Source organism: Microtus oregoni, unplaced genomic scaffold, assembly GCF_018167655.1.
Source record: "Microtus oregoni isolate MIOR12 unplaced genomic scaffold, Mior012 000020F_ref0000438, whole genome shotgun sequence".
Lineage (NCBI taxonomy): Eukaryota > Metazoa > Chordata > Mammalia > Rodentia > Cricetidae > Microtus > Microtus oregoni.
Window position 1 is genome coordinate 9,103,043 of NW_024543079.1, and position 13,001 is coordinate 9,116,043.

A 13,001-nucleotide genomic window follows, 5' to 3' on the forward strand; every position below is an offset into this window, starting at 1 on the left:
TTTTTTTTTTTTTTTGGTTTTTCGAGACAGGGTTTCTCTGTGGCTTTGGAGCCTGTCCTGGAACTCGCTCTGTAGACCAGGCTGGTCTCGAACTCACAGAGATCCGCCTGCCTCTGCCTCCCGAGTGCTGGGATTAAAGGCGTGCGCCACCATCGCCCGGCTCAGGCATACATTTCTAACACTTCTGGACTTTCTGCCTTTTTCTCTCTTTGAATTCTACCATGTTCACAATGCCTGACATATAGTGATAGTCTTTGGTTATTAAATACATGGATAAATTGGATCTAGGAATAGGGTTAGGAATTCTAATAATTACAGTGCTGTCTGTATTGGCTCATAATATAATTCATATGAACTCATATGAGTTCTATTTCAGAATTTAGTTTGAGCAGATGAAAATTACGTGCAATCTGCACCTTGATCATCTTACCAATACTACTAACAAGGAATTTACTTAGGTACAAAAACTACTGACCTTCTTGTGTCTGAGTCATTTCACTCAGCTATCACACAGCTTCCTCTGTGTTGCAATACTGTATTGTAGTGCCATTCCTTTTAAAGAGTAAATAATATTTCACTTTCTATATCCATCACTTTTATTTTTATTTTATTTTAGTCCTTTGTCAGTGAACATTAGGTTGTGTCTGACTCTTGGCACCTGTGAACAATGCAGACGTGAGAGTTCACCAGGGAGCAAACCTATGCTTCTCCTTAGTCCTCCCTCCCCAGTCCTGTGACCTAGTGGGTCAGCACCTGCAGGTGTTGTCAGCTAGCCTTGTCTTTTAGTTCTTGTCATTAACCCAGCTCCCACTCAAGCTTGCTCCCAAGTTCTTCCTAATGTCATTTGGGTTCTCTTCTTTTTAAGTGAACTCAACGTGCCAAATTTTAAATTTATTCTACTTGTCAAAAAGGAAAGGAAGCTATTGAGCCTTTTAATGTCTTCTCTATTGATAAAGCTCCAGGTCCATCATCCAAAAGAGGGCACTGCTCCAGGCCTAAGCACGGGGAAAAATTGTAAGAGCCCAGGGTTCAGCCTGGAAATGAAGGCCTAAGACACTTAAATAAATGTTCACTTCTTGAGTGGTACTTTGAATGCTGTCAGTATCTTATCAGGAAGTTACTGTTGTCTCTTGATAGCCAGTATTAAATGCCACTCAATAGGTTGATCACCCTTATGACTTAAGAGCCAGGATAAGTCTACAAAATCCACTCTGATCTTATGCCAAACTATTGGGACCAACTATACCTTACCGATAAAGTTCCATATTTCGCAGAACTCTTCAGGATCACAGTTATGTTCAGTTTACTGGCCTGGGAGGCAGCAGAACAAGGAGGCACTGAGAGTCAAATAAAGCATTTTGGGGCTGCTGTGTGCAGTTGGTTCTATCTTTCAGGAACCTTAGAGCAGTGAAGTGGCTTAAGGGGGAGGAGGAGAAAGAAGCCTCAGCACCTAAGCCTCTTTTAGGCTACAAAGCAATAAAACCAGTCAAAACCCACAAAAGTAGGATTGACTACATAGGTACTGTATTGGCTAGTTTTATATGAATTTGTCATAAGCTAGAGTCATCAGAGAAAAGAGAACCTCAACCAAGAACTTGCCTCTGTAAGAATGGGTTATAGCAAAGCCCATAGTGCATTTTCTTAATAAGTGATTGATAGGGAGGGCCCAATCCATTGTGGGTGGTACTATTCCTGGGCTGGTGATCCTGGGTTCTGTAAGAAAGCAGGCTGAGCAAGCCATGAGGAGCAAGCCAGTGAGCAGTACTCTCCATAGCCTTTGCATTAGCTCCTGCTTCCAGGTTCCTGCCCAGTTTGAGTTCCTGTCATGATTTTCTTCAGTGATGGACTATGATGTGCAAGTGTGAACCAAACAAACCCTTCCCTCCTCAAGTAGCATTTGGTCATGGTGTTTCAACAATAATAACACTAAGGTACCCTTTAATGCGTTTTTAAAAAGAAAAGTAGAAGAGAGAAAAAGTAAAAAATGACAAAAAGGAAAAAAAACCGAATGACTATTACCCCCAAACCCACTGGAATAATTAATTCAGTTTGTAAAATCTTTGAGCCACCTGAAAGGAAATATAAAAATAATGGGACTATATTTGCTGTTTAACAGAGATTCGGGGTAAATGCAGCTTAAAAGGAAAATGGATTTAGAGTGAAGATCTGCTGTGATAGGCAGGCATATTCTATCCCCCTTCTTGCTTAGTAGCCTCTCAGTGTTAAAAGAGGGTTGGAGCAGTAATAATCCCCTGAAGGCAATGAGGATAGAATTGAAGAGAGAGAGAGAGTGTATCATGGGTTTTTTTTTTGTTGTTGTTGTTGTTTTGTTTTGTTTTTGTTTTTTGAGACAGGGTTTCTCTGTAGCTTTTTAGTTCCTGTCCTGGAACTAGCTCTTGTAGACCAGGCTGGCCTCGAACTCACAGAGATCCGCCTGCCTCTGCCTCCCGAGTGCTGGGATTAAAGGCGTGTGCCACCACCGCCCGGCGAGTATCATGTTTTTTAAATCGTGGAATTGTCATTAACTTGGTTTTCTTGGTAGTGTGGAAAATCCCCAGAAAATGATAGTCGATTTGTGTAGGGTTGGCTTGGGCAGTGGGAAGGGGAGTAGTGGTATCTGGTTGTCATGGCTAAAGTTAGTAATTTCCAGGAAAGGAAAGATAAACATTTAAAACAAAACTGTTTTTAGAAGTTGATATAAAGGCTTTGCTTAATCATACAAATTTTTATGTCAGGTTTTTTAATTTTTATTTATTTATTTTTTGTTTTGTTTTTTGAGGCAGGGTTTCTCTGTGTAATAGCCCTGACTATCCTGGAACTCACTCTGTAGACCAGGCTGACCTGTCTCTGCCTCCTGAGTGTTGGGATTAAAGGCGTGTGCCATCATTGCCCAGCTCAATTTTTATTTTTATTATGAAAATATGAGATATACGTAGAACATAACAAAAAGAGCATACAAAGTCATGGATTCCATTTTGTGTTGGCCAACAATTCTTGAGTTTGGGGCCTTTCTGTAGTGTGGTTGATAGATCCAGTGTCACTCCACTAGAGAATGCTCAGTTTTCCTTCTTCCAGCAGGTATCAATTGCAAACAACTTCTTGGTTAAGGGTGGGATTTTGTGTTCACTTCCCCTTTTCTGTGCTGGGATTTTTGTCTGACTTGAATTTGTGCTGAGACCTGGCTGTCTTGGAACTCCCTATGTAGAGACCAGGGTGGCCTCAAACTCCCAGCAATCACCTGCTTCCTCCTCCTAAGTGCTGGGATTAAAGGTATGTATCACCACACCCAGCCAGCAGTATCATTTTGATGAGCTGATTTTTGTTTGGTTAAGAAGGAAGGATCATCTATCTCATGAGTGAGCCATCTTGTCTAAGAAAAGGGAAAATATATACTCTATAGAAGTTTCTACAGATGAAAGTGCAGGAAGCAGGACTCTAGAGCAAACCCTCTAGTGTTTACAGCTCCCACAGACACCTGCAGCTGCTGTTTCTCTTTGCAAGGCAGGTAAACGCAGGCCCATGATAGCCTAGAAGGCAATGAAGGATCTTGACTTAAGATATAGGATTGTTTCTTTTCATGAACAGTTAGACTTCTTTTTCTTTTACTTTATCTTATGTTTTATAAGTGTCTTGAGATAGACCCTTGAATTTTATCCAGTGTTTATAGCTGTAGTTTACAGTGCTAGCCACTGCTAACCAATGACCACCAACAATCATGCTGAGTCTCCCTGTAACCTAGGGCCTGAAGAGATGGCTCAGGGGTTAAGAGTGCTTGTTACTCTTTGAGAGGACCCAACGTTGGTTCTCAGCATTTACATCAGATGGCTCACAACCTCCTATAACTCCAGCTCTGGGTATCCACAGTCCTCTTCTGTTCTCTTTGGGCACCCACACACATATACGTGTATACACAGAGATACATACACAGGTTAAACAAAAGAATAAAAGCCCATGTGCATAAAATATATTTGTTAGCCTTTCTGTTGCTGTGACAAAAGTCTAAAATAAATAGCTTAAAAGAAAGGAAACATTGGCTTCTTTGACTCATGTGTTCACTTCAAGGAGATACGGTGAAGCACAGACACTCACATCCTGTGGCCAGGCATCAGAAGAGAGTATCTGCTGTTGGCTGGTTTCTCTGTTTGCCTGTGGGATGGCACTTTTGGGATCAGACATTCAGGGATTTTCTTGTATTAATTAAGGTACTTCAGTCCCTTGAAAGTATCCATTAATATTGGTCATTTAGTAACTTAATGACCCCTTCATCTGTTATAATATCTTCATAATATGCCTCTTTAGTCATTCAGTTTTAAATTTCAGTTTCTGGTTAAAAACAAACCCCTTTTACTGTTCTGTCTCAAAAATGTAAAGCTGTTCTTTACCTTTTCTCTCTCTTTTTTTTTTAACAGAACTTGCCTCAAGTTTATTTGTAAAAGCAGCATAAGGTCCTGAACATCTGCAAATACTGTGTAGGTGTTCACACCAGTCCATCTGTCTTCACATTGGCAGACTGAGACCTTTTTATGGGGCCTTCACAGGGGCCTGGGCACCTTTGGGAGCCTGAGCTGCAGCTGAGGCCTCTGCCTTGTTCTTGAACCTTGGGCTTTGTTTTTTTGGAGCCTACGACCCCTGGCCATGTAGCTTCTAATCCACTTCCCAAGCTTGGGGTGAGCAATTAAAGCCAGACGGGTGAGTTTGCGGCTGGGGCCCTTTGGCACCTTGGGCTTCACCACCTGGGGCTTCACCAGGGCCTTGATGGCCTCCGCATGTGCGCTCATGGCCTTTGCATTATTCAGGCCTTTCTTGTTATGCTTCTTGGCAAAGCGCATGTTCCTCAGGAACTTGGGGTCGACCCCCTTGAGAGATTTGTATCTTTGTGACCGGGGTTTCTTGATGCCGTTTCTGTGCCATTTCCAGGACTGGTTGTGTGTGGTGTGGTTCTTGGACTTGGCCATGGTTGGACGGTAATTGGTGGCTCCCGAAGTGCCTGCGACCGGAAGAGCTTTACCTTTTCTCTTGAAAGGACAATTCTGATTCAGTTTGTCAAATTCCATGAAGAATTCTTAGGACATCTCTCTCCAACAATTTTAAAAATAAAGTGTTGAACAAAGAGAAAAAATTGAAAGACATAGGGAAAGCATCCACATACTCATCACCTAGATTTGTCTGGTGATATCTTGACTGTGGTTATAGTCCACTGAAATCCAACATTGCTCTGGAAAGTCCTGCTATCACTATAGTTCTGAATCTTTAATTTCAGATATAAGCTTTGGCTCTTACTAGGTTTCCTTTTTTGTTTTTATTAAAGCTTTGTGCTTATTGTTAAAGTTTTAGAGCTTTGATTGTTAATGTAAATGAACTTTCCCTCCATTTCTCTAACCAGTCATTTCTGTCATGTGGGAAAATTTATGATTTATGTGTATTGCTAATATATTTAATCATCTTACTCAAATTTCTTATTGGGTAAAACGTTTGTCATGCAAGCATGAAGACCAGAGATCAGATTCCCAAAATCCACATGAAAGCTAGGTGGCTGTGGCAGCAGCCTGTAATCACATCATACAGGAGGTAGAGACGGTATTCCGGAGCAAGCTGGCTAGCCAGACTAGCCAAAACAGCAATCTCCAGGTTCAGCAAGGAACCCTGCCTCAGTATATAAAGGTAGAATGTTAACAATGAAGATATGTGATGCCAACCTTGGGAGTTCACACACACGTGTGAACTCATACATACACACATGCTCATGCACCTGCCCCTACTTGTACTATTGCTCTGAATTTTTAAATAAAATGCTGGCGACATTATTTACCTGTTACTCAATGAAACCCAGTAGTCCCCATCACAAAGAGCAGCACTGGCCCTGTGCTTTTGCATTTGTGTCATGGAGACAAGGTCCTGCATTACCTGCTACTGAATTCTGCTGGCTGTCTGGGCTTGTGGTGAGCCCAAACTCTCTTCTAGCTGGTGGTGCATCTTCCAGTTGATGGATCTCCATCTTTCTTTCACTTAGTATAATGTTTTCAGGTTTATTATGTTTCAGTATGCATTAAACCTCTCCCCTGCCAGGTATCATGGCAAATACATAAGAGGATGAGACAGAATCATGAGTTTGATTCCACCCCAACTATATAGCAAAATCATGCTTCAAGAAAGTAAAACAAAAACCAGAAAAATGCCAATCACTTTTATGGCATAAAAATATTCTACTAGCTGGAGGTTTCACCCACTAACCCATTTATCGGTTACCATTAGGAAGGATGCCACAGTGAGCGGATAGTAAAGTTGTGTGTGCTTTTGTGTGGGCAGTCCATTCTCTTTTACATATGTCCAGGAGTGTAATTGCTGGATAAATTTAGCAACTATATATGTAGCTTTTTAAGAATTGCCAAAATCTTTTGTTCAAAGTAGCTACACCATTTTATGTTACATTTTTTTACGTTAGTAACAGGGAACATTCCAGTCTCTTCCCATTCTTACCAGTATTTGTTCTCTGCAGTGTGGCTGCAGTTGTTCTGGCCCAGTACAGGGATCTCACTGTAGCTTTCATTTATGTTCCTCAGCTCCCAATGATGATGAGCACTTTTATTTTATTCTTAGTTTTCTTTTTGTTTTTTTGAGACAGGGTCTCACTCTGTAGCTCTGGTTGTCCTGAAACTCACTTTGTAGATCAGACACACTTTGAACTCATAGAGACCCACCTGCCTCTGCTTCCCAAGTGCTGGGATTAAAGATGTGCACCACCATGTTTGCCAATGCTGAGTGGTGTGGAAAGTCTTTCTGTCTATGTTTTGCTTTTATTGATTAAGGAATAAAGCTGTTTCAGTCAGTGGCTTAGCAGAGCAGAGCTAGGCGGGAAAACTAAACTAAATGCTGGGGAAAAAGGTGAAGTGAGCGAGAAGCCATGGAGCCACCACCCGAGGACGCCTCTCCTGGAGCTTGCCAAAACTTTGCCGATAGGCCATGACAATACACAGATTAATAAAAATGGGTTAGTTTGGGATATAAGAGGTAGCTAAAAGTATGCTTAAGCTATTGGCCAAAGAGTATTACAAATAATATAGTTTCTGTGTGATTATTTCGAGTCAGGGCGGTCAGGAAATGAATGAACAGCCTCCGACAACATTGAGCTCTTTTAAATGTACTTACTCTTCATTTGTTTGTCTTTGGGGAAAAGTCTGACCAAATCTTTTATTCATTTTTAACTAGATTGTCTTTTTCTTAAGTTGTAAAATATCTTCATATATATTCCAGGTATATCTTATCAAATATATTCTTTTCAAAGCTCCTCACGAATGTCAGAAAGCGTTCTAACACTATCCTCATTTCCAGCCACACCTAGTGACAGTGACCGTTGAAGTCCATTTTTACTTTTGGTGAATCTCAGTTGATCTGTCATTTTCTTCTTTTACTTGTGCTTTGATTCTGTCTGAGGCCTTCCATGACTTATCCAAAAAGCTGATGTGCTCACTACAGAAGCATAATTGTGTGTCATTATTATTTTTGGCACTTAGTTAAAGCACTTTAGAGTATTTGCTAATTATATTTAAAGGAACTTAGAAATTATGTACTATATAAATAAGCTAATAAACCTATTTATGGGCACTTACCCTCAGGAAATAACTTATGGAAGGAAAAATACTTTATATGAGCTGAGATCTTCTTGTACAGTGACTCCCTAGGAATTGGCAGTTGAAGTTCATGTGACACTAAACAGGATTCAGTTAAGTCCATTGTAGTACATTATTAGACTGTTAGCAAACATTTTAATTATGAAAGTCATACAATGAAAATATGTGTGATAGTGTGAGTAAAAGGAAATACATATTTGTTATGATTGAAAATGTGTATATTTAGACACAGACAAATATTGAATTATTATTAGGTAGTATTATTTCTTAAACTCCATGTACTATTGATATAATTGTAATTAAATTCAGTAACTTTGTTCCTGACATTGGTAGGTTGGAAGTGGAAACAGTGACATGGGTTAGACCTGAGTATGTGTTTATTTTATCACAGCCTTTTTAATTTTCTTTACTTTTATCATCATGATCATCAGGCTAGATTTAGCAGCCAAAAAAATAGTTCATTATCTTTGTTTATAAGAATTTGAATCAAGATGTTTAAATTTTAACTACATTTTATATCAAATCCAAACACTGATACTAATATATACACATATATATATATATATATATATCAGACTTTTAGAAAGAAAATGTAATATAGATGTAAGCAAGAATCAGTAGGAAGAGAAAGCACTTGGAAACAAGAGAGTGCACACCAGAGACAGGATGTGGCTCCTCAAGAGGAGGCCTTGATGGCAGATTCTGTTAACAAACAGGGCACGGTGACAGGGACACCTTTTTTTTTGTTTTTGGATTTTTTTAACTTTTTTTTTTTTATTGAGAAAAGGAGAAAAGAAAAAAAAAAAACAAGTTTCCTCCTCCTCCCAGCCTCCCATTTCCCTCCCCCTCCTCCCATTTTTTTTTAAAACATGAAAAAAGGCCTGGTCTACAAAATTTGAGTTCCATCCAGGACAGTCAAGGCTACACAGATAATTCCTGTCTCAAAAAAACCAAACCAAACAAACAAACAAAGAACAAAAGAAATAAAAATGAAAAATACAAAACAAGGAAGTACATTCTTGTGAGTAACTACATGAATCTAAGAGGAGGCCTCCCTTTTATTTGCTGCACCCAAACTGAGTATGTGGGTATCCTGACCCCTCTGATCCTTGAATTCACCTAAGTGACAATGTCCTAGGTACATGGAGAAACCACAGCTTTGGTTGGGAATCCAGGTGGTAGGAAAGGCAAGGCCTGAATGAAACTAACTTGGTCTCTGGTCCTGGTTTGAAGGAGACAGAGGCATTTTCATGTTCTTGTATGTGGGAAGACTATGAAAAGAAAAATCCTTGTTGGCTTAAATGTTTAAACAAGAATTACAATGGGTCTTTTGTTCTCAGTCCAAAATGGTCAGAATTAATTTTTAGATACAAAGAGGGTGGTTTTCCTTCCCTCCCTACTTTTTTATAAACTGAGTTACTGAATGCAAAAGGGAACAAAAGAAACAAAAATTATATAATGTAAGCTTATCAAATGATACAGAACAACCCAGCTCATTCTTAGCACAGCTTCCAAGGAATGTTGGTGAGGAGTGAGGCTGCTTTTTGGTTCCTGGCTGCTCAGTCCCGAAATAATCACACAGAAACTATATTACTTAAATCACTGCTTGGCCCATTCACTGTAGCTTCTTATTAGCTAACCCTTACATCTTAATTTAACCCATTTCTGTTAATCTGTGTATCTCCACGTGACTGTGGCTTACCGGGAAAAGTTTCTGCATCAATCTCCGGCAGGGCTCCATGGCTTCTCTCTGACTCCACCTTTCTCCCCGTATTCAGTTTCGTTTTCCCCACCTACCTAAGTTCTGCCCTGCTATAGGTCCAAAGCAGTTTTTTTATTCATTAACGGTAATCACAGCACACAGAGGAACTCCTGCCTTAGAACTCACAGCTCAGAAGCACATGCATGAGCTTCTTGTGAAAAGACCCGTAAGATAGTAACTGAGCAGTGGGTATATGAGTGGCGACCTGAGAAACAGACTCACAGACTGCAGGATCTTTATCGTAGTTTTTCTTTCTCCTCAGGCTTAACAAGGAAAAGAAGCTTTCTGCAAATAACTGATAAAGCCACCTTTAGAAGCACTTCTCGGGCCCTCATGAAGTAGCTGAAATTTGTACTGCAAGGCCCTGCTTGCCTGCTGATCACCCAGTAAGAGGTCACCATGGCCAGTAAGAGGAAGTCCACCACCCCATGCATGATCCCAGTTAAGACCGTGGTGCTGCAAGGTGCCAGCACAGAGGCCCAGCCTGTGGAAATTTTGCCTGAAGGTCCCCAGAAGGATCTTCCCTCAGAGGCCCCTGATGCCAGCAGCGAGGGAGCTCCAAACTCCAGCATCACTGATGGCTCTACCCTGGCAAATGGGCACCGGAGCACTTTGGATGGCTATGTGTATTCCTGTAAAGACTGTGACTTCAGGTCCCAGGACATGACCCAGTTTGTAGGGCATATGAACTCAGAGCACACAGACTTTAATAAAGACCCACATTTTATATGTACAGGGTGCAGTTTCCTGGCAAAAACCCCTGAGGGGCTTTCCTTACACAATGCCAAGTGTCACTCAGGGGAAGCCAGCTTTTTGTGGAATGTGACCAGGCCAGACAATCATGTAGTGGTGGAACAGAATGTCCCTGAGAACACTAGCACATCTGACCTAGCAAGTGAGTCTACTACTGATGGGACTGATGGACAGGCTGAAATCATTATTACCAAGACACCAATCATGAAGATAATGAAAGGCAAAGCTGAAGCCAAGAAAATTCATATGCTTAAAGAAAATGTTCCCAATCAGCCTGTGGGTGAGGCCTTGCCAAAGCCATTGGCTGGGGAGGCAGAGGTTAAAGAGGGGGACCACACTTTCACCAATGGGGCAGCTCCAGTCAGCCAGGCACCTGCTAGCTCCTCAAAGCCCACTCATGCTGCCAATGGGCCCCTGATAGGAACAGTGCCAGTACTGCCAGCTGGTATAGCACAATTCCTCTCCCTCCAGCAGCAGCCCCCAGTACATGCCCAGCACCATACCCACCAGCCCCTGCCCACATCCAAGGCCCTTCCAAAAGTCATGATCCCCTTGAGCAGCATCCCAACATACAATGCAGCTATGGACTCCAACAGCTTTCTGAAGAACTCCTTCCACAAATTCCCCTACCCAACCAAAGCTGAGCTCTGTTACTTGACTGTAGTGACCAAGTATCCAGAAGAACAGCTTAAGATCTGGTTCACAGCCCAGAGGCTGAAGCAGGGAATCAGCTGGTCTCCTGAGGAGATTGAAGATGCCCGGAAAAAGATGTTCAATACAGTCATCCAGTCTGTGCCTCAACCCACTATCACAGTGCTAAACACCCCTCTTGTTGCCAGTACCAGCAATGTACAGCATCTCATCCAGGCCACTCTCCCAGGCCATGTTGTGGGACAGCCAGAGGGCACAGCAGGGGGTCTCCTGGTCACTCAGCCTTTGATGGCCAATGGGTTACAGGCATCAAGCTCGTCTCTCCCTCTGACAACTGCATCTGTTCCCAAGCCATCTGTGGCACCCATCAACACCGTGTGTTCAAATACAGCATCAGCTGTAAAGGTAGTCAATGCAGCCCAGTCACTCCTCACAGCATGCCCCAGCATAACTTCCCAAGCCTTCCTTGATGCAAGCATCTACAAAAACAAGAAGTCTCACGAACAGCTGTCAGCTCTGAAAGGAAGCTTCTGTCGGAACCAGTTCCCTGGGCAGAGTGAAGTAGAGCACCTGACCAAAGTGACAGGCCTCAGTACCAGAGAGGTGCGGAAGTGGTTCAGTGACCGGAGATACCACTGCCGGAACCTTAAGGGCTCCAGGGCCATGATGCCTGGAGAGCATGGCCCTGTTCTCATTGACACTGTGCCAGAGGTGCCCTTTTCCCTGTCATCCAAAGTTCCGGAAGTGACCTGTATCCCAACAGCAACCTCACTAGCAAGCCACCCTGCCACCAAACGACAATCTTGGCACCAGACCCCAGACTTCATGCCAACCAAATACAAAGAGAGAGCCCCAGAGCAGCTGCGAGTCCTGGAGAGTAGCTTTGCACAAAACCCGCTTCCCCCTGAGGAAGAGCTGGACCGCCTGAGAAGTGAAACCAAAATGACCCGAAGGGAAATTGACGGCTGGTTCTCAGAGAGGCGGAAAAAAGTAAATGCTGAGGAGACCAAGAAGGCTGATGGGCAGGTACCTCAGGAGGAGGAGGGTGCTGAGGATGAGGGTGGAGATGAAGAGTTGGCCAGTGAGCTGAGGGTTCCTGGTGAAAATGGCTCTTCTGAAATGTTTCTTAGCCATACCTTGGCAGAGCGGAAGGTCAGCCCCATCAAAATCAACCTCAAGAACCTGCGGGTCACTGAAGCCAGTGGCAAGAATGAGCTTCCAGGGCTGGGTGTCTGTGAGCCCGAGGAAGATGGCTTGAACAAGCTAGTAGAGCAGCCACCAGGCAAAGTGAGCTACAAAAAGACAGCACAGCAACGCCACTTGCTACGGCAGCTCTTTGTCCAGACACAGTGGCCAAGCAACCAGGACTATGACTCTATCATGGCCCAAACAGGACTGCCCCGGCCAGAGGTGGTACGCTGGTTCGGAGATAGCAGGTATGCCCTGAAGAATGGCCAGCTCAAGTGGTACGAAGACTATAAGAGGGGCAACTTCCCACCAGGTCTGCTCATCATTGCCCCTGGCAACCGAGAGCTGCTGCAAGACTATTACGTGACACACAAGATGCTGTGTGAGGAAGACTTGCAGACCCTCTGTGACAAGACCCAGATGAGTGCCCAGCAGGTCAAGCAATGGTTTGCTGAGAAAATGGGTGAAGAGACCCGGGCTGTGGCAGATACAAGCAGTGAGGACAAGGGTCCTGGAACTGGAGAGCCTGTGGCAGTTCATAGAGTGCTGGGTGATGCCTATTCAGAGATGCCTGAGAACAGTGAATCATGGGAGCCAAGTGCTCCTGAGGCCAGCTCAGAGCTCTTTGACACTTCGAGTCCCCAGACTGGACGTCAGCTCGGTAAGGGGCTCGTGGGATCCATGCATGACCTTCCTCTGAATCTGAAGGAGGGTGCAAGCACAGAGTAGGTACATACGGGTGGCAGGTACTGTTGCCTCTAAGGCTACCGGCAACCAGACTAATTCCTGAAGAGTGAGTCCCAGGGATCAGCTGGCAATAGAAGCCATAGAAGTAAAAGGCTGAGAACTGAACTTTTGTTTTGGTTCCTGTGTTTATTTGTGGTGGTGTTTTTTATTTAAATCAGTGCAGGGGAGAGACATAATGAACTGAAAAGGACTCATACTTTTTTAGCCATTTCTTAGCATTGATAAAAAAAAAAAAAGATGTCATCTGAGTCACAAAGGTCCCGGTCACTATG

The 13,001-nt window shown here is 43.0% G+C and overlaps 1 protein-coding gene across 3 annotated transcripts in view; it reads left to right on the forward strand.

The window, feature by feature from the left end:
• The window catches only part of Zhx3 (zinc fingers and homeoboxes 3), a 108,486-nt gene that overhangs the window by 91,023 nt on the left and 4,462 nt on the right, over positions 1-13,001 (forward strand). For all 3 annotated transcript variants that reach the window (XM_041670948.1, XM_041670949.1, XM_041670950.1), the window contains exon 3: positions 9,653-12,643. In XM_041670948.1, the coding sequence (XP_041526882.1) occupies positions 9,790-12,643 (2,854 nt within the window). In that variant the 5' untranslated portion in view covers positions 9,653-9,789. The remainder of the gene's footprint in view (positions 1-9,652; positions 12,644-13,001) is intronic.